General features: G+C 48.7%; 8 protein-coding genes across 8 annotated transcripts; 5 read left to right on the forward strand and 3 right to left on the reverse strand.

Annotated features, from left to right (window-relative positions):
* Positions 1-174: 174 nt before the first annotated feature.
* N7511_001361 (mannose-1-phosphate guanylyltransferase) lies at positions 175-1685 on the reverse strand (the record flags this gene model as incomplete). Its single annotated transcript, XM_057123786.1, has 4 exons — positions 175-201; positions 262-1437; positions 1512-1568; positions 1626-1685. The coding sequence occupies 4 exons, from the start codon at positions 1683-1685 to the stop codon at positions 175-177; spliced, it is 1320 nt and encodes a 439-aa protein (XP_056989519.1).
* Positions 1686-2648: 963 nt separating this feature from the next.
* N7511_001362 (putative dynamin GTPase) lies at positions 2649-5267 on the reverse strand (the record flags this gene model as incomplete). Its single annotated transcript, XM_057123787.1, has 5 exons — positions 2649-2806; positions 2859-3000; positions 3070-3295; positions 3382-5152; positions 5213-5267. The coding sequence occupies 5 exons, from the start codon at positions 5265-5267 to the stop codon at positions 2649-2651; spliced, it is 2352 nt and encodes a 783-aa protein (XP_056989520.1).
* Positions 5268-6571: 1304 nt separating this feature from the next.
* On the forward strand, positions 6572-8516 carry N7511_001363 (lysine--tRNA ligase KRS1; the record flags this gene model as incomplete). Its single annotated transcript, XM_057123788.1, has 3 exons — positions 6572-6793; positions 6862-8446; positions 8506-8516. The coding sequence occupies 3 exons, from the start codon at positions 6572-6574 to the stop codon at positions 8514-8516; spliced, it is 1818 nt and encodes a 605-aa protein (XP_056989521.1).
* Positions 8517-10768: 2252 nt separating this feature from the next.
* On the forward strand, positions 10769-12128 carry N7511_001364 (uncharacterized protein; the record flags this gene model as incomplete). The annotated part of the gene is made up of 4 exons (XM_057123789.1): positions 10769-11023; positions 11071-11103; positions 11159-11243; positions 11308-12128. 4 exons carry the CDS (start codon positions 10769-10771, stop codon positions 12126-12128), a joined length of 1194 nt encoding a protein of 397 aa, XP_056989522.1.
* Positions 12129-12435: 307 nt separating this feature from the next.
* cox15 (cytochrome c oxidase assembly protein cox15) lies at positions 12436-13996 on the reverse strand (the record flags this gene model as incomplete). Its single annotated transcript, XM_057123790.1, has 2 exons — positions 12436-13546; positions 13611-13996. 2 exons carry the CDS (start codon positions 13994-13996, stop codon positions 12436-12438), a joined length of 1497 nt encoding a protein of 498 aa, XP_056989523.1.
* Positions 13997-14313: 317 nt separating this feature from the next.
* N7511_001366 (uncharacterized protein) lies at positions 14314-15832 on the forward strand (the record flags this gene model as incomplete). The annotated part of the gene is made up of 3 exons (XM_057123791.1): positions 14314-14845; positions 14913-14996; positions 15057-15832. 3 exons carry the CDS (start codon positions 14314-14316, stop codon positions 15830-15832), a joined length of 1392 nt encoding a protein of 463 aa, XP_056989524.1.
* A 742-nt stretch (positions 15833-16574) lies between these two features.
* On the forward strand, positions 16575-17654 carry N7511_001367 (uncharacterized protein; the record flags this gene model as incomplete). The annotated part of the gene is made up of 1 exon (XM_057123792.1): positions 16575-17654. The coding sequence occupies one exon, from the start codon at positions 16575-16577 to the stop codon at positions 17652-17654; it is 1080 nt and encodes a 359-aa protein (XP_056989525.1).
* A 977-nt stretch (positions 17655-18631) lies between these two features.
* Positions 18632-20785, forward strand: N7511_001368 (putative Melibiase subfamily; the record flags this gene model as incomplete). Its single annotated transcript, XM_057123793.1, has 1 exon — positions 18632-20785. One exon carries the CDS (start codon positions 18632-18634, stop codon positions 20783-20785), a length of 2154 nt encoding a protein of 717 aa, XP_056989526.1.
* Between the last annotated feature and the right edge of the window lie 403 nt (positions 20786-21188).

Here is a 21188-nt window from a genome sequence, read left to right on the forward strand (position 1 = left end):
AAAGCATCGGGACAAGACAGGAAGCAATGCGAGAAATCAAATCTAACAACCCTTCATTTTGATTCCAGATATATTAAAGGGGATGATCTTGTAGATCGGTTACGCTCACGAAACAAGGATCCATCCAAACAGGAGATAGATTGAGGTATTTTTAAAGACCAAAACATTGCACGTTTACATGATAACCTCGTTGGCGACGTCCTAGATACGATGTGAGTAGGCGGGACAAACATGTCAGACGGGGGATAAGGGGATACTGACTCGCTTGAGTTCCTTGTAAGGCAAACATACGCAGTTCTGCACGCGGACTTCGTCGCCAACACCACACTCTTTACCCAGAATGGTGATGCTCTGCACCTTAATACCCTGCTTCACGATGCTGGTCGAGTGGCTGCCAATGGGAATGGGGGTTCCCTCAACGCGAGCCCAGGCACCGACGCGGCTGCTCCATCCGATGATGGAGTGCATGACACAAGCGTCGTGGCGGATCTCTGCATCCTCAAGCACGACGGAATCCTTGATGCGAGCACCAGCGCCAACAATGGCACGAGGGCCAATCGAGACATTCGGTCCAAGCTTGGCGGTGGGGTCGACGGTAGCAGTGGGGTGAATGAACACAGGAGGCACAATGGTGGCAGAAGGAGCAGTCAGCTCGGGAGACTCGGCCTGGAATGCCTTCTGGAGATAGAGGGCATTGGCAGGAACGGCAGAACCGGCGGTCTTGATCTGGCGCCAGAAGTCCTTGGTCTCGTGAACGAAGAATCGGTTGCTGTCAGCCAAATCGGACAGGATGTCTTGCTCAAGGCGGAGAACCTCGCTCTTCTCAGCATCATCATCATCTCCCATGGCGACAAAGGAGGACTCCAGGTTATCGGAGGAGGGGTATGACAGCAGGCGGGGACGGGTAGTGCGACGCTTGATGGCACTGCGAATGGCGGGGAAGATGCACTCGGTGGCGAAGAGGTACACACCGCAGTTGATCAGGTTGGAGATGTGCGACTCGGGCTTCTCGACATAGTGGAGGACACGCTTGGTGTGGGAGTCAGAGACAATGCATCCGAAGTTGGTGGCGGTGTCGTTGGACACGCGTGTACCCAAGATCACGGCCTCGGCATCCTTCTCGTCGAACAGGCGCATCATATCGCCGAGGGGGAACGAGCAGCAGACATCGGCGTTCAAGACGAGCAGGCGCTCTGGCTTGCCCTTGAGGATCGCATCACGGAAGTGGTACAGTCCACCTGCGGTGCCCAATGCGGTGTACTCGCGGAGGTACGAGATGCGGAATTGGGGGAATTCCTTCGAGGCATCCTTGATGAAGTCGCGGAACACAGTCTCATCATAGTATCCAACCAAAAGAACCTCGCGGACCTCGGAGACCCTGGCCACCGCCTTCAGGCAGTGGTGGATAATGGGGTGGCCGGCAACTTCGAACAGGGGCTATGAGGAACGGGATGGTCAGCTCCTTGCTTGGTGCACGTGGAGACGTGATCATATTGCAGGAATACACGTACCTTGGGCACATCAAGCGACAATGGACGGAATCGAGTACCTCTCGAAGGACCTCCGACCTGTGGACAAGGTGTCAGTTAACATTATGGGACAACGACGATCATTCCGTCACTCACCAAGATCACGGCCTTGGTGGAGGCCTGGCTAGAATGATCCCGCACAGGAATATGAAGCATTGCGACAAAAAAGTATGAGATATGAAGGAAGTTCAGAAACTCCTAAGACGAAGAGGAAGATCTCCGCCAAGACGACGCTTTCGGTGGGGGACTCACCTGACATCAACGTTTTACTACTTTGGGTTTCTACACTTCACTCGACAATGCGCTTCATGTACGCTTCACGCCTTGCACCCACGGAGATCGGCTTTTTTCTAAGCGGTGCTCGGATTATTGGAACGGCTGTGGGCATGGTAGGGCTGGATCGCCAGTAGATTTGATGGATAATGGCGTAAATACCCCTTGGTCTGTACGGAGATTCGCAAACGTTAGTATTTTCCTGTTCAATTTTCGGAACATGGCAGATGCACTTGCTTTGGAAGATCCCGATATTTTCAAATAGTTTCGCAGCGTGAGTTGCCATGTCAGTCGAAGTTCATCCCGTTTTTGGGGATCAATGATAGGAGAAGAGAGGGAGATTGGAGAAGGTGAAATATTTACAATGCGTATCTCAGGGTGTGACTCTGGGTATATTCCCCTGCGTGTCTCAGACTTTTGTTAAGCCTGCTTTATATAGCTTCTTTGGTTCAAATACCTACGTTATGATCACCCACATCAGATGTTAAAAAAGCCCCTAGGAGCCTCTGAGGAAGGTATGATTGATTACGATATAAAAAAACTTATCAAGCATTCATGTATTCAAACAAACCCATGTTAAATCTTGCATTCTTTGATAACAAATCCGAGCAGTATCTAGCTCCGACACTCATCTAGACCTATTCTTCTTGTCAATGAAGATCTTTCAGGCAAAGTATCAATTCAATGTTTGGGGTTAATGAACAACCAGGAATCAAGGAACCAGGAACCAGTAAGGCCTTGAGGGGCAACCCCAGAGTCTCCCATATGTCGCGGTAAGCATCCACTCATGATAAGTGAGAAGTCATCATTCAGCATTCCAGTTACCGAGGTACCATTAATACCAGTCTAGGCGCTCCTCGGGCTCATCATGTCCACATCCTCATTTCTGAGGCTCGAAATCCATTCTTGTGCTTTGGCGAACTTCTCTCGCTCTTTGTAGAGCAACACACGACGGCGCTGGCGCTCTTCGTCCTCGGCCATCAATACTAGACAACGTTCACGTCCTAAGAAGACATTAGCAAAATTCAAACCGTCAACTTGCTGTACGGAGCTTACCGTTGTCCCCGAAAATCTGAAGCTCGTCACGAATGCCATTAACGAGCTGTGTACGGCACTTTTTGATCAATTTGGCATGCGCAGACTGACATAGCACATCAACAAAACGTGAGCGTGCGATTTCGTAGTATGCCAGTGAGCTCTGTATGGATAGTTAGCCAAATGTGCAAGAAACAGTCAACAAAAGTGCTCGGGCGGTGGAGTATCATACGGCCATCATTTCAATTTCTTGGGAGTATCTGTCCTCTCCCAGGTCCTCCTGCGTAAGCTTCTTCTGTTTTTCCACAACTAGCTTTGAGTCTGTCAGGTCATAGCCACGAACTTTCAGCCATGAAATCACGCGGGCGTTGAACCGCCGCGCCCTCAGAGTATCCAGCGCCTGCTTTGTCAGGCGTTGGAGATTTCCTTGAGCCATTGTAAATGGCTGCTCGTGTTCACTGTGCCAGAAGTCCTGAGTGTACCTGAGGTGTTCACCTCGGATATTGGACAAATAATTCTTCAGGTTTTGTGCAATTCCTTGTACAGCCCCGTTTGATGGTATTCAGTGAATTCCTCCTGGAGAGCGGTACCAAGCTTCTCTTCTACCAGGTTATGCAAGCCATTGATAAAAGTCTCGGTCAAGTTCCCCCAATGCTCAACGCTTTTCTTGTTCAGGTTCTCAATCGCGCGAGGATCGAGCTGGTTGGGGACACCAACTGTGTTCGATCGGACTTTGATCTCCGCCAATCCTTTCAGTGTGAAATTACGGGCAGTTTCCTCACGATTCTTGAAGATCTTGGTGCTAAATGTGGCTTTCTTTGGCGAAGTCGCTTTCTTTTCTTCCACTTTCACGTCGGCAGATAGTTTGCGCTTCTTTGGAGAGATACCGACCATCTGAACCTCGCAGTCTGAGTCCTCTGCGAGATCATCTTCATCCGTGGGAGCGGTCATGTCAAGAACAGGGCGTGTTTTCAGAATAGCTAGCTGGAAGTCCATCACAACTTGATTCCAGTCCTCTTGTAAAGGTTTCTTTGCGCTCGGACTGACGCTGGTGTTGCCGTCGAATAACTCGTGAACTTTGCGCTCAAAGTCGGATGTTTTCCCCCACAGGATTCGCTGAACATCTTCGGTTGGAGGGTTTGTTAGAGTACTCAGTTCCATGTCGATGGCGTCAACTTTCTCGTCAATCTGCTCAATTATTGAGGGCAAACATCCGAGAATTTGCTGTCGTAGCAGTTCGGATAGCGAGGTTTGAAGCTTTGCGGTGCCGAATGAGTTGCCATAGGCAGACAGTTCTTCATTCCATGGCGATCCAGCGAAGAAGATCTCCTCCTCCATTCTTGCCTGGGCGTGGCTGACGGCCGGATCGGGGTTATTTTTGATGACAAAGTATCCATGGCCAAGGGTAAATTTCTTTTTGTCGAGAATTTCAACCCACTGGTTGAAAGACTCTGCATCAGACATGCGGTCTGGCTTGGTTAGCACTCCTAGGGTTCTCTCCTTGGCCCCTGGGATATCACGAATGATACGAGCGGCACTTGAGTTCGTCGCATCGTCTGTCATTGGCATTGTAAGAATTACAATACAGTGCCTTTGTGAGACGTAACTCTTGACAAGATTTTCAACTAGGCGCACGAGGTACTTCTCCCCATCTTGCTCCGTCTGGCTGATGACACCAGGCAGATCATAGAAGGAAAGATTTGGTAGGCCGGGTCCAGAAATGTCCAGACGTACGGCGTTTGGTGAGAACTTCACCAGTGCCGTCTGCTCTGTGGTTCGCTTGTTTCCCGGGACGAATTCCTGACAGTGCATCTGGGGGTTCAGCACAGCAAGCTGTGCCCACCAGATTGCCTGTTTCACTTCAGATTTGTTGAACAGAGTCTTAAAATGCTCGTCCTCTCCACCACTGGAGTCAAATTTCCATGGTCCTAGAGGATTTTCTTTGCTGGGGAACTTTGTCTTCCGGTCCTTGTCGTCCGGGACGTGCATGTACCTTTTTGCAATGTGCACCACACATTTCCAGGGAGTATCACTGTCAGAAAGGTTGATTTCCATGGGACACCGAGTACAAGTTCCAGTATCGCGGGGAACCTTAATCTCAGAGATTCCCTCGATGAGGGAGCTCTTTCCCGCGCTCTGGTCACCGACAACACAGATCTTGGGAAGAACAATTCTGCTGTCCTCGATGCCTAAATGACGCAGGTCCTGAATCCTTTGTACCAAGCTTTTCATTTCCTTGGCATAGTAGTAGAAGGGACCTTTCTCGGTCTCGTGGCTGGATTGAGCTGGAGCAGGGGCACGGAGCGAAATGTCGGCTAAGAAGACCAAACAGGTCAGTAAATAGTATCTCTGTTTGTTTTAGACACCTGACTCACAGAAGAACGAATCCATCTCGCTTTTTGTGACAGGGGATGGGCTGGTGGGAGCCATAGCAGAGCCTGGTCTGAGCAAAGAGAGGGTGTCAGCTTGAAGAACGAATTCTGAGAGACCAAAGAGAGAATTTGGAGAGCTCGACAGAATGGTACACGCAGTCTGTATACGTGCCAGGGGAGACTCAGAAAAGATGGAGGTTGAAACGATGCTAGACTCGACCGGGGAAGCTCTGGGAGAAGCTCACAGGATGAGGTGGATGGATGACGGGATGAGGGCCGAGAGAAAGGAATTTGGGAGATGGTAGAAGGGTGAATGGAAATTTGGTGCGAATTATGAGAGTTTACGGTGAGTTGCAAAAGGGAGAAGAGCAAATGAGGTGATGCAGAACGCGTGCTGAGATCAAAGTGGTTGATGCTGAGGTGGGAAAAGAAAAGGCTTGGGTAAACAACACAATCTCAAGCTCTGATCAAATCACTTGATTGAGGCATGTTACAAGATTTGAGGAGTCTCAGTTGCACACCAGAGTCCCTTACGCTTCTTGGCCAAACGATACACATCGCGGAATGAACCCCTAGCCATGTGAGAGGCAGTCATACAAGAAAAGTCAAATGAACAGCTAGAAATCAACACAGCAGGAATCACCAAATCAACATGCTCATATATTCTTTATTAGTGTATATTCACCATACGAAATTTTTGAAAAGAGTGCACCATACTGTGCATCGTTTAGGGTCTGCTTCGGCTTTGGCTTCATGTTTCCTCTTTTTCTTTTACTCGTTTTGAGTTTCCAGGGTCAATGGTCGAGATTTCATACATATCAGGTCAAAAATATGACTTGGGAGTAATGCATCCCGCTGTTGACCAGAATGACCGACTTGGCTACGGTCTGTCACGAGATCTCGACTGCATTCGCAGTATATTCTGGGAGAAGCCAGAAGATGTTTGAGCTCTCTTGGAAATATGAATCGAGTCTCGTCATTTAAAGGTAGTAACATGTAAAATACGCCGCGTTATTGACAGAAATGAAGCTATTCGTTCGACATGAAGTTGTATAGATCGGAGTAGCCGAAAATGGCATGGCGGGGTAAAACCCCGCTGACATGCCCTAAGCCCTAACTTCCCAATTCAGTATCCCTGAACTGATGGACAGGCAAGAATAGAACAGAATCTGGAAAAGAAAGATATGTCAAGCCTCATGCATGATTCGACAGAATTGAAGCATTATATCAGTGAGTCATAGCATGTGAGGGAAGAAGGATTTACTTCTGGGGCCCAATCAGGCGGGATGCCGATCCCGCCCAAAAATTCAAGTGTCCCTCCTTCATCCCACCATCCACTTTTGTTTCCTCAACAAAGACATAATGGCGGACTCCAACCCTGTTAAGGAGGCTGAGGCCTCCATGGCCAATCTTCTGCTCGACGAAGTCACCGGCGAAAAGGTCTCTAAGACCGAATTGAAGAGACGCCAGAAGAAGCGCGACAATGACGCCAAGAAGAAGGAGAAGGAAGCCGCCGCTCCTCCCAAAGCTAAGGCCGAGAAGAAGACCTCCGCAGAGGAGGAGGAGGCTAACTTGACTCCTAACGTGAGTGACTCCATCACTACATGCGCAATGGTGAGGGTGATGGAAGCTAATGAAGATGTCATGTCTAGCAATACTTCGAGATTCGGAGTAAGAAGATCAACAAGCTGCGCGAGACCAAGCAGCCCGATCCCTACCCTCACAAGTTCCAGGTCGATACCGACCTCCGTCAGTTCCTCAAGGACTACGAGGGTCTCCAGAAGGGCGAGCAGAAGACTGACGTTGCCGTTCGCATTGCTGGTCGTATCTTCACCAAGCGTACCTCCGGTAACAAGCTGAACTTCTACGATATCCGCGCCGAGGGTGTCAAGGTCCAGGTTATGTGTCAGGCCCAGAACGCCACTGGCAAGCCCTTCGAGGAGCAGCACGAGCTCCTCCGCCGTGGTGATATCGTCGGTATTGTTGGTTTCCCCGGTCGCACTTCTCCTAAGAACCGTGACGACGGTGAGCTTTCCATCTTCGCTACTGAGGTCATCCTCCTGGCTCCTTGCCTGCACGCCATTCCCTCCGAGCACTACGGATTCCAGGACAAGGAACAGCGTTTCCGTCAGCGCTACCTTGACTTGATCATGAACGACCGCTCCCGTGAGATCTTCCGCACTCGTGCCAAGATTGTCAGCTACGTTCGTCAATACTTCGATAGCCGTGACTTCACTGAGGTGGAGACCCCTATGATGAACGCCATTGCCGGTGGTGCCACCGCCAAGCCCTTCATCACTCACCACAACGACCTTGACATGAACTTGTTCATGCGTGTCGCTCCTGAGCTTTACCTTAAGATGCTGATTGTCGGTGGTCTCGAGCGTGTCTACGAGCTCGGCCGTCAGTTCCGTAACGAGGGTATTGATCTTACTCACAACCCCGAGTTCACCACCTGTGAATTCTACTGGGCCTACGCCGATGTCTACGACGTTATGAACCTGACCGAGGACCTTGTCTCCGGTCTGGTCAAGAAGATTACTGGTGGATACGAGACCACCTTCCACACCCAGTCTGGCGAGACCTACAACGTCAACTGGAAGGCGCCCTGGAGGCGAGTGGAGATGATCCCCGCCCTGGAGGAGGCCTGTGGCGAGAAGTTCCCTCCTGGTGACCAGCTTCACACCAAGGAGACCAACGAGTTCCTTAAGCGCATGCTGAAGAAGATGAACGTCGACTGCTCTCCCCCTCAGACTAACGCCCGCATGCTCGACAAGTTGGTTGGCGAGTTCATTGAGGAGACCTGTGTCAACCCCACCTTCATTACCGGTCACCCCCAGATGATGTCCCCTCTTGCCAAGTACCACCGCCAGAACGTCGGTCTTTGCGAGCGTTTCGAGGCCTTCGTCTGCAAGAAGGAGATTGTCAACGCCTACACTGAGTTGAACGATCCCTTCGACCAGCGCATGCGTTTCGAGGAGCAGGCCAACCAGAAGGATCAGGGTGACGACGAAGCCCAGATGATTGACGAGACCTTCTGCCAGTCTCTCGAGTACGGTCTTCCTCCTACCGGTGGTTGGGGTATGGGCATTGACCGTCTGGTCATGTTCCTTACCGACAACTACAGTATCAAGGAGGTCCTTGCCTTCCCTATGATGAAGGATGACAAGTCCGCTGCCACTGAGAAGACCGCTGCCGAGGTTGCCGGCGTTGAGCCCATGCCCGAGGAAGGAATTCGTATGTTATTATTATCCTGTAATTTCCATGAGCCTATATCACTAACGATGACTTTGCAGCCCACAAATGAATAAAATGATGTCTCCGAGAATTGGATGTTGATGTTTGAATCGTGATTTGAAGGTTGTGCATACAGCAGCTGTTATATGAGAAATGCCTCAGATAAAATAGTCAAAAAATATCCAAGCTATGTTCAACTTTTCAACAGTACCCTGCTGTAGCTTGAGGTAATGAAACTCGACAGTTGGTCTCTGAAGCTACATGACTCAAGGGTTGGTAGTGGTGGTCTATTTACAGTCCACCTTGTGAGATGATAAAACGAAAAGAAGTTGAAAAAGCGTCAAGGAAGAGATATACGTATACGTAGGAATTAACAGTCCATGAAACAGCACACTTGGATCCAAGAATTCCTTCATAGATTCGCCGCTACTGCGTGGCACTAGGTACACTCATGGCCTTTGCTACCATCAACCGTTCTGTTACAATGAAACATGGCCTAAAACACCTAGAGTGCCTGTCACGACCGACTCTATCTCAAAATCTGGATGATTCTTGTCATGAAAATAAACGTTCTACAATCATCAAATATGGGTTCTCGATTTATATTTGCAACGGTTGATGCTCGAGCTATACTTAGGGACATACTACAAACACACCCCATATTGATGATAACACACCCCTCCCCATATAAGCCATAGTAGATGTATAACATCAGCGTTAGGATTGGCGCATTTTCATTATATTTGACCTCATTCCTCGTCTCAAAATTTACCTCATATTTTACTCAAAAGACACATCAAAATATGCCTTAATAACCTACATAAATCGCAGGCCCCGCCGCCTCGGAGGATTGAAACAAGTTTCCTTCCTTCTTTTCTCCCCCTTCGGGCTTTAGGCTACGTAAGGGGTATTCGGTACGTACTTTAAGTATGTGGCAGCATAGCAAATCGAGGTACATCGGGTCCCTAAGCTCTTAGAGTTGGAATCAAGAAAAGCATTCCAATTTATATGCAGTTTCATCGTACATAAACTTGAACACCCAAGGTACATGATTAACTACGGAATCCCGAGGAACTCAGGTACCCTAGGTACGTATTAACCCTACCCCCTTAACAAAAATCAACTTCTCTGTGAACTACTAGGCGAGAATTGACGATTGATTAGATTCATTAAAATTCCAAGAACTTGACGCATTTGTTTATTTAAAATATGAGATGAAATATCATACTAAAAATGTGCTAATCCTAACGCTAATGATATACATGCACTATTATATGGGGAGGGAAGGCCCTATTAAAGCACAGACCATGCATCACTCGCGCAGTTAGCCCTAATTTGACACGGTACCAACCGTCAGAGATTCATATTGTTTTTGTTAAATTCCCTGAATGAAGAGGGAAGTTCCGCAAATCCGTAACAGTTTGAAAGCTTCGTATCAATGAACCTGGCAAAAGCAAGCAACTAAAGACATATTAACCCACCCTCCCTCGCCGATGGAGATCTCACGACGTTGCAATTGCGAAATTCGATTGTCGGTGCTTTGAACGGTTAAAACCAGCCATCAATTTATTAAACGATTTTATATATATATATATGAGGTTTATGGTCAGAAAATTTATGTCAACAATGATTGCATCATTGCCAACGGTAAAATCGATATCGAGTGCCATTTGTTTGCTTCTCATGAAACGGAGATATCCCTTTTGAATACAATATGTCATCTCAACTTCTGATTGTTTGACCCCGAGACTGCGCATAAATAAAGACCTCTCATTTGGAATCTTTCTTCCATCGCCCATCTTTTCTCCCTCCTCCTTTCTCCTTCATCTGTTTCTCCCTCATCCCTTTGCACTTTCTCTGGTCATTCTCGAAGGAGATATCTTGTATTCTTCTATTATCTTCTCATAGGATACCAAGAAGAATAAGCCTCCTGCTCTTTTGCTTCTTTTATTGCCGCTTCCTCGTGTCTCGTTTGGTAGAACAGATGCTCCAAAGTCACCATCTTGCTTGTTCTTAAATCAGGACCTGAAGGGTAAGCCGTTTTCTGCACTATTCATTCTTTGCTCCCTTTCTCAAGTCTTCTTTGGCGAACCGGATCAACCTTCTCTTCTTTCCTGTTTAGATAAAATTCTCAGGCTAACTATAGTTCTCCTTCTCGCCTTGAGAACAGAAGTGTGACTCTGCTCTTTCTTTTTCCAAGTCTTCATCTCCAGTCTGTGAAGCTATCTCATTGTCCCACATCTGAGCTTCCAACATCGAAAAGGTATCATCACACATCATCCCCCTTGTCATCAACTGAAACTTATCATCAGAATACTCAAGATGTCAGGGGAGCCGGACTTGACACAGCGAGTTCCCAGCTTTGGAGAACTCGATGTATCTTTAAAACAATATTGGATTCAGAATGGGAAACCCCCCTTCCTGGTGGATGATGGTACCTCAGAGAATGTCAACGCTAATCAGAACATGCGGAATATGTACACTAACACCATTGGTGATCTTCCGCTCCCACCTGCAAACCCATACCCGATTTACCCACTACAAGGCCACTCAACCACGTCGGACCCAAGCTTCAACGTTTGTGCACTTTACATGCCTTCTAGACAAGACACTGACCTCGCTAGATATTCCATAAACATGGATTTACCTCACAGGGCGTACGTATGGAATGGCCATTACATCGGAATATCTGACTGACCGATCATGCAATAGGTTTTTGGCAATCCGAATGAGTCTATGCTTGTGAGAACTCGCTACGAAGCCGCCGTTGGAAATGAACCTCATAATGCGAGTCCCAGTATGTATACGTATCAAAGTACCAAACAAAACAAGATCAAGTAACTAAAATCACCGACCTTTAGTAACATTTTCAAACACAAACATAACCTCTCGCTCACCTCCTGAGATAATATCTCCTCGACAAGCCGCCGAACAACAAGCTGCTTCAACACCGACTCTGGTAATTTACCCTCGCCGCAGAACCACAAGAGAGATCGTCGTCAGCTTCTCGGATGTTGCCGCCCACACAGCGAAATGTGACGAAGGGAATGAAAGGAACAGGGACGGTATGTCACGTTGCAACCTCTGCGGCTGGCAGATTTGCCGCGCGTGCATCAACCGACGCGCTGGCGACAGGAGCCACTCTTCTTTTGGGAGTGATCATATCGAGGATCGTGCTCGAAGACGACAGATAGGCCCCATTCCTCACCAGGAAATCTTACGGACCGAGAACAGACCTGAAGGTCAAACAAGCGCCAGCGCTCGCGCAAGCGAAACACCTCTGTCTACATCTAGAGCTGGATCGGGAAGTCAAATGAGCGAAGAAGCGAGTGCCGCTCAAACTCTCGTCACTCTTGGCTCTTCTGGCCGTGTTGATGAATCGATATCCGGGGCATCCGATTGCGAACCAGCTGAACTACAAGTTGAGCAAGCTGGATTGAATGTTCAGCCAAAGGATCGACCTTTGTGTGGACGTAAACGTGCTCGCGACAGGACTGATGTCATTGGAAGTGAGTCGGAGAATACCTTATCTCCGGCTACTGAAAGCTATTGGGGAGATTCAAATTCAGCTACTGGAACTGCTGATGAGCCAGAGATTGTCATCAGAGAAGATGGAAAGTACCAGCTTGCTCGGAGGAACCCGAAGCGCCGTGCGCGTCCTTCCGCGCGAATGGCGGACTGAGATAGTTGTTGCGCGATAGGCCTGAAATCGGCTTTACTATGGATGCATTTTGGCAGTAAATGTGGAACTTGACGATTGACGAAGATTACGTTCAACAAGAAGTTGGATATGTGTCAGATATGAAGGAATTGATATCGTGTTCAATGGATGTTTTTACAATGAAGATATAGTGGTGCTAATGATACAAAGACTCGTGAGATGTGGCGAGTCAGTAGAGAATGGAGATTGTACGTTTCTTCAGGAACGGGGGTACTTCAATGGACCCGGTCTTCGCCGCCATATTCTTACACCCGAGTGAGTCGGGCTTTTAGACCTTGTGTGCGGTGAATGAAGGAGCAGGTGTCTGCTTCTTGGCATTCTTGGCTGCCATCTTCACTAACCTGGCGGTGCGAGAAGGATGCCAGACACGGCTACCCAAAACGATAACCCAGGTAAGGAGGAAAAGACTGCCTGCCTGGTGGGCGGAGGCAAGAGGAGTAGGAACGAGGTAGAGGAGAGTGGAGATACCAAGACCGACCTGGCAACAGGCAAAGGCAAACACGCCGTGGACACCCTTTCTAGCGGCAGGCGGCAAGTGACGTTTCATGGAGGGGGCGAGGCGGGTGTAAGCCAACAAGGCCACGATGGAGGTAAAGGTGGTCATAGCGAGCATGCGGTGGTCAAGCTGAACGAGAGAGGGATTCTCGAGCATGTTGCGCCACCATAGATCAGACCGATCTTCATGTCTGGAATAGCGAGCGTCAAACAGCTCCTCTTTTGGTGGAGCAAGTCCATTGCCCATATATGGGAACTCGTTGTAAATAAGTCCAGCATCCAGACCAGCAACGAGACCACCAGAGATAACCGTAGTGAAGACCAAAAGCGCAATGCCGGCAACTGAGCGGCGGAAGAAAGCCAGCTTCGCGGAACGCAGAGCATCCAGCTCGCCAAGACCTGCAGTAGGGTTGTTCATCAACCGGTGAGAGCGCAAGATAGCAAGACCGTTCCATAGCATAGCGACATAGCAGGTGAAAGCAGCACCGAGATGAGCAGTGAGACGATACTGACTCACTCGAGGATGGCTGCCCGGAGCAAACAGATCATCCTTCAAGCCAGACTTGACCATCCACCAGCCCAAGAATCCCTGGAAGCCAATGAGACCAGCAATACCGAACAGACGCCACGCCATGGGCGTGGAGACCTTTTTGCGTGCGACGAAGTATACAGCGGGCAGGACGAAGGACATTCCAACGAACCGACCCCAGAGTCGGTGGATCCATTCCATGTAGTAGATCGATTTGAATTCGGAGAGTGTCATATTCGGGTTCAACAATTGAAATTCGGGGGAAGCGCGGTATTTTGAGAACTCAGACTCCCAATGTTCCGCGTTCATGGGAGGGAGGGAGCCGGTAACAGGTCGCCATTCGGTAATACTCAATCTATACCACGATGTGTCCGTCAGCTTCCGCAGCCTATGTTTTGTCCCATGTCGCGCATACGAACCCTGATTCAGTCAAACGTGTCAGACCACCGAAGACCACAATTCCAAAAACGCTGGCCGCGCTACCGAGAAGCCAGTAGGCGACGGTCTTATCGCTGATCTTGGGGAAGCTGCGTTTGGCGCTTTTGGCTCCCCCTTCGATCACATTTTCAGCAGCCTGCGCCGCTGTGGATCTCTGAATAGTTGAGGAAAAGAACTGGCGGTTCTTGTTGTTGAAAAGGGTCGATTGGGTCTTGGTAGGCTGGCGGGAGGGCATGGCACTGAAATGGCGGATGGATTTGGCTGCAACACCCTGGTTGTGAAGACATTGCCGACAACTTAACAGATCCTTTGTCAAACGGGGCGCGAGACTCCGCCATAACGGCAAGGTAGTCCCTAGAGAAGCCATGGCTGGTGAGAGACGCAAGAGTGGAAAAAAGAAAGCTGTTGCGGTCTCGAAAATCGTATGATATCGCGGAATGCGCGTTGGCCAATCAGCGCCAGAGCATTTGTCTCAACAACGCTGTCGTAGTCTCCTGTTCAATTGATCGTTGATCGCTGGTGTTTAAGCAGATCAGACAATTCTCCGTTCTCTAATTGCTAATTCAGCTTCCATTCGCCCAGTAAGCTCGAAAGCGATGTTGGTGCCTGAGGCGACTATCTCCGGCGCTTTGTGATCGCCGCTCCAACTCTCACTTGCACCTTGATTGCTTCACACGTGCAAATATGTCTTATGAGCTGGAGTCAAAGAAGCGCAAGTTCCATCGGATCTTGGATTCAATATCCAAACCTCAGCAAACCGACCCAGCCCCAACACCGCCTCCGGCGCAGCCCATGACAGCGCGAGAGCGTGTCGCGGCCAACCTATCGATCAAGAAAGTCCGCCTAAGCAGCAACGATCGCTCCGAGCTCGCATCAGTGCGCAATTCGACCCAGAAAATATCCAGACCTACGGACCGAACGCCATCTACGTCTTCGGATACCACAGCGTCCTCGAATAAACGCCCGACCTTTGTTCCTTGGGATCGCGAACGGTTCCTGGAGCGGCTAGAGACATTCCGCCGGGTTGATCGATGGACTTCCAAACCGGCCCCGATTAATGAGGTACAATGGGCAAAGCATGGCTGGATATGTGCGGATTCAAAGCGTGTCACTTGCGTCTCCGAATGCGGCGGTTCAGTCGTTATCAAACTTCCCGAAGAGATCGATGAACTTGATGGATTTGATAGCGAGAAGGTGCAAGAGCGAAACGAAGTCCGTGAGTATTTCACTCAGTCCCTTGGGATTAATGACGTGGGTCCCGGTGCTAACTGCCATGTTTACAGGCGCAACACTCGTGGATCAGTATGCAAAGATGCTAGTTGAAAACCATGGTGAGAGTTGCCCGTGGCGGCGAAAGAGCTGTGATGGTGAGTCTGCTCGACTATTAGTCCATTGACCTCTTTTCCAATTGACTTACATTGGACTAGCAACTATTCAGCATCTTCCGTTAACCAACACCGACACTGCCCTGACGGGGCTACACAACCGCTATCTGAACATTTTGAAGATGGGGGATAAGTTACCAACCGACGATGTAATTCAAGCTCTTGAGGAGCCCAACCTTGATGTTATTGCGAAATTACTACCCGAAGAATGGTTCAAAGAGGCACCACAGCCAGCTAAGACTGCAGCTGCCCCCACGACCGAGGACCAGGCGCCAAATAACGGTGACCAAGAATCATCGGAGACTACGCTTTCACCCGCTGATACTCCTCGCTCTGTCAATCGAGCAGCCCTGGCACTGGCATTATTCGGGTGGGATACAGCCTCCGATGGAGCTGCCGGTTTAGTCGGATGCAGTGCGTGCTTCCGTCGACTGGGACTTTGGATGTACAAACCGAAAGACAACGGAGACGTCACGGTTTATACATCTCTGGATGTGGCCAATGAACACATGGACTACTGCCCCTGGATCAACAAGGTCGCTCAAAGCGGTACTGGTCGACCCAACGAGAAAGTGGAAAGGCTACGCGCTGGCTGGGAATTTGTGGCAGAAGCCGTCAAAGTGAAGAACCGACGACGCATGCGCTTTGTGAAATCTTCAGAAAGTCTTCGCCCAGCCACGCCTGTAGAGGAATATCCTCTTGAAGACGAGGATCCAGAGGCAAAGAAGAAAGCAGACAGTGAGTGGTGGACGAAAATCCAGCGAGTGAGGCAGATTTTGAAAAGCAGAACGCCGAAACCGAAACCTGCTACGTCTTGATTGTCTTGTTAGAGTGCAGTTTCTCATGACCAGGCGTTTTAACATGCATATCTCTTACATTTTTGTCATATATAATTTTCCTAATGCGAGATACGAAATCCTACCATGTCGGTTTAGCCTTCACTTCCTCTATTTACTCTCATTATTTGAGAACATATAGATTACAAACTGGTCTCCTATTTGGGAGGGGGATGTGATATAAGGCTTTGTGGAGTTACAATGAATGAACAGCAGTATGTTTCAATTGAAGTGTGACCTTCTAGAACATTTCTCAAAAGTTCTAGGACGACTATCATCATATTTATCTCGTTTGATATACTTATTGAGCAGGGGAGTGGCCACATCGTTCGGTAGGAAACAACAACGCTGAGCAGTCTCGAAAATGGCGCTCTTATCTTATTCACCCTCGAAATACCTCGATTTCTCAAGAATCATCCTATTTGCTGAAAAGGCCCGATGAGGCACTGTCTCGCTAGTATTATCCGGAATTTTGCCGGTGTTCTTTCCAAGGGGACTCACGATGCAGCTCTACAGCCAATAGGGTAAATCAGCCGGGTATATCCACTGCTCCGCGTCTTGGAGCAGCTTGTCACATACGCGGGACAAGGGAATTACTCACCATCGGCCTTCATAAGTCATCTATCTCCTATTCCAGGTTGCTGCCTCTCATTCTCATACATTTCTTGGTATAAAAAAGGAGCAAGAGCTCGGCAGTATCCCCCAACAATAAACCCAGATAAAAATGAGCTCCATTATCGAGACTCGTACTTTGAGACTGCCGGCGCTCATTCTGGGGGGCGCTGGGTTTAGCTATCAATTGCATCCGGATCCCAAGAGCATACCGGTTTCCAAAATCATTCGTCGGGCTTTTGATGCGGGCATGCGAGCAATAGACACATCGCCTTACTATGAGCCATCTGAAGAACTGCTGGGTTCTGCACTTGCGAGCGTGGACGTGACCAGCAAATATTCACGAAGTGACTACATCTTGATGACCAAAGTGGGCAGGGTGTCCGCAGAGGAATTCAACTACTCGCCCGAATGGATCCGAACCTCTGTTTCAAGGTCTTTGGATCGACTGGGAACATCATATCTAGATGTGGTGTTTTGCCATGATGTGGAATTCGTTTCGCCAGAAGAAGCCATCGAGGCCGTTGGGGCATTGTTTGAATTATCCGATCGAGGTATAATCAAACACGTTGGAATATCAGGCTACTCTATCGACCGTCTTATTCACGTTGCCAAGGCTGTGCTGGAGAAATATCAACGACCTCTTGATATTGTGCAGAATTGGAGCCAGTTGAATCTCCTGAATAGCCGCCTGGAGAGATACGGGATTCCGGAGCTACGCAAGGCCGGTGTGTCTGTGATCTGCAGTTCGAGTCCTCTTGCCTCGGGGCTTTTGCGGTCTAGTGATGTGCCGAGTGGGAAGCTAGGAGACTGGCACCCAGCGCCGGAGGGCCTTCGTAAGGCCGTGCGACAAATATCAAACTTTGTGGAAGCGCAAGGATCAACTCTGGCAGCTTTGGCTCTGCGGTTCTCCTTGGCAAGGGCATCTCGAGTGTCCCGGGACGGAGTCTCTGTTCACACCATTATCGGAATATGTTCTATCGGTGATGTTGAAGAGAATTTGTTGGTGATAGAGGGCATGCTGCGTCCAAATGGCGCGGAAAATAAACCAATTGCCGATACTCTAGGTGTAAGCTCCTTCAGCCGAGAAAGGGAGACTGCGGATCTTGAACTTCACAGACAGATTCAAGAGACCTTGGGGGAATGGGCAGAGTTTGATTTTCAAACTGGAAAGAGGGTATCTCGTATTTAGAGACTTCCTTGACATTGTCTTTATCCATTGTCTTCCGTACCGGAATTCAAAATGAAACATAGTCTGGCCGTTTCAAGAAATTCTTCTTACTTTTCTGGTCCTTTTCTTTTTCTCTTCAAACCTATCACATTGCTTTTTTGCACAATTGAGAATCGAAATCATCACTGGCCGTCTATCTTTGGCGTTTAGTGTTCGAAACTTGAAAGCGGCTGGACCGGACTTGGCTATGATCAGACAAGAGGTTTTAGCGATCTACTAGAGCATGGGACACATGGGTCTCTGCCTTTAGCTACTTCAGCCCAGCTGATCAGGAATTTAAATCGCAGCTAAACTGGAACTAGTACATGATTCCTCGCGGGAAGAGCTGTTCAAATTGCGGGGCCGATAACCTGGGGTTAGGGTTAGGCTCGGACCATGTCTGGAGAAAGTTCGAGTATGCAAATCTATTTTAAGATCCCTTGCGGCCTAGTAATAAAGAAAATACAGAGAACTTAATGTTCATGATAGTTTAGAAAAAATAGCCAAATTGTTAAAGTCTTAACTGGGAATTCCGTAATAGAGCACGCATAGGTGTTACAGAGCAATTTACCAACCATGCACTGCATTTAGCCGGTAATTTCTTGTAAAAATCATATATCAGACAATACGAAGTGCAGTATGGTTTGGAAAGTGGCTTTACCCTGCATCAGTAGGCGAATCGGTAGTTTTAGTGCTCATCAAGGTATGATCGATCTATGGGACTTCGCCCTTTGACTCCACAGCTGCACGACCATGCAACTTGATCCTTCTACTTCCGCAGGCCAATACGATATTTGCATTTCACGGCATAATCCCCGCTTCCTTTTCAGCATCAACCCCACGTTCCAAAAAGATTCTACGAATATCACTTCAGATCGGTTGCTGTGCAAGCTGAACTTGATCATCCATTTATTGTTCTTTTCATCGGTTTCTTTGGGACTTCTGTCTTCTCCGCAGTCATGAGTGACAAGATGCTCATCCTCGAGAACGATACAATTCAAGTCGGCATCCACATCAACGAGGATGGCACATGTTCACTGGCGTATCTCTTGCCAGCAGGTCAAAAACCTCAACCCTCATCCTCCCCACATTTTCAAGATGGATATCTTCCTTTGGTGGAACTTCGTCTAAGTGGACCAGGAAACTCCAGTCAGAAATCATCCCGGGCTTTGGTCGCAGGTTACATTGGCGAGCGTCTCAAGTATCAAAACCATCGCGAGTTCAATGATGGTCTTAAGCGATCTAAGAGTCTGGATGTGGGTTTACTCGACGAGAAGACTCAGATGACTGTTACGAGTCATTTGACGATCTTCGAGGATCTACCTTTCCTTCGATCTAGCGTTACAGCCAAAAACGACTCCTCGGTCGCCGTTGTGGTAAACCAAATGCCATCCGTCGTCATTGGAGGCATGACTCGATCTTCACAATGGTGGCAGGATTATGAAGTCTCATATGCAAACAACACCTGGTTTCGTGAGGCACAATGGGTGACACTGTCACTCCCTGACGTCGGCCTTGATGACACGGGGGTTTACGGTCTTCCAGATAAACACCAGGCTACCTTGGCTACTTTCGGAATATCAAACCAAGGTAGCTTCAGTACACAAGGAAAGCTACCGATGGGTATGCTGAAGAAGCGCGATCAGACAGAAACCTGGCTGTGGCAGATTGAACACAACGGCTCGTGGAGGTGGGAAATTGGAGACTGGCGTGATGATGTTTATCTGGCTGCTTCTGGTCCGACTAGTGATGATCACGATTGGAGGCACGGTCTCGCTCCTGGAGAGTCCTGCACTAGTGTTCCGGTTGCTGTCGCTCATCTCTTCGGTAATCAAGAGGCTGCTTTCGGTGCCTTGACACAATACCGCCGTCGCATCAGACGATCACATTCGGACCATCAGAAATTACCAATCATTTTCAATGACTATATGAACTGCCTAATGGGCGACCCGACAGACGAGAAGATTCTCGCGCTCATTGAGCCGGTGTCCAAGGCCGGCGCCGAGTACTTTGTCATTGATTGCGGTTGGTATGCCGACGATAGTAACTGGTGGGATGATGTCGGCCTGTGGGAACCATCGAAGCGAAGGTTCCCTATGGGCTTTGAGAATCTCCTGGGCAAAATCAGGGACGCCGGTTTAAAGCCCGGTTTATGGATAGAACCAGAGGTTATTGGCGTGCGAAGCATCATGGCTTCTCGTCTGCCAAAAGAGGCCTTCTTCGAGAGAGATGGTCAACGCATTATAGAGAAAGGTCGCTACCAGTTAGATTTCCGCCACCCTTCCGTCCAAACCTCAATGGACAAAGTCATTGACAGATGTGTTCAGCAGTATGGAGTTGGATATTTCAAATTCGATTACAATGTCCAAATCACCCAAGGTACCGACCTCAATTGTTCCAGTTCTGGTGCTGGATTTTTGGAACACAATCGTGCGTACCTTTTATGGGTGAACAGAGTATTCGACCGCTACCCTGAGCTTCTGATCGAGACTTGCTCTAGTGGTGCACAGCGACTTGATTATGCCATGCTCTCAGTCCACCCACTCCAATCCACCAGTGATCAGCAGTGTCCCACTCGCTATGCCGCCATCTCTGCAAGTATTCATACTGCTGTGACCCCGGAGCAGGGTGCTTCATGGGCATATCCTCAGCCAGATTGGTCAGAGGAGATCAATGCTCTGACTGTCGTTAATAGCTTGCTTGGTCGGGTATACCTCAGTGGTCGGCTGGACAGTATGAAGGCTGAGCAGTTGAAGATTATCGATGACGGGATGAGAGTGTATAAAGACATCCGAGGCGATATCCCTCGGTCTACACCTTTCTGGCCATTGGGTCTACCTGGTTGGCATGATGACTGGCTAGCTCTGGGTTTGGCTGCAAGGTCTGAAGATGGATCTGAGACTGGAAGGTATTACCTGGCCGTATGGCGACGTGGGGGATCAACCAAATGCAAACTACCTATTGCAGCCCTTAAATGCAGTGAATCTGTTGCAGTTGAGTTCCTTTATCCGACTCAACTTGCTGCGCAGAGTAGCTGGGATGCTGTGAACTCTGCGCTACTGGTTGAGTTCCCCGACACAATTTGCGCTCGCCTCTTTAGACTTCAGATTTGAGGGTAAGTCTGACCATGAGACCGAATCATTAATGCAATATTGAGAAGAGTATATTTCTTGTGCTTTAACAATCGAGTGGCTATAGCCTCAGGCTCTCGGGAACAAAGAAGAAAGAGACTGAAAAACAACAGACACCGTAGATTTACGACTGCCTATAAGCAAAACAATATAACGAGACACCATATGCATGATTTGGCAGTTGTCCGAAGAACTTCGTAGTTAAGGCTGCTCTGCTTGCTCTGATTGGCCGAGATGCGGAGCTCAAATCAACGGATCTTGAGTGCCGTTGCTTTCACTTCACTCACTCTACTCACTACCACAACTAGCCATGTCCCTAGTTATTTGAAGAGTGAATTCCTTCTCCGTGGCCTTGCTGTTCTTTCCTGAATTCGTATCCCTTCCC

Source organism: Penicillium nucicola (genome assembly GCF_028828085.1).
Source record: "Penicillium nucicola strain IBT 29836 chromosome Unknown utg000001l, whole genome shotgun sequence".
NCBI lineage: Eukaryota > Fungi > Ascomycota > Eurotiomycetes > Eurotiales > Aspergillaceae > Penicillium > Penicillium nucicola.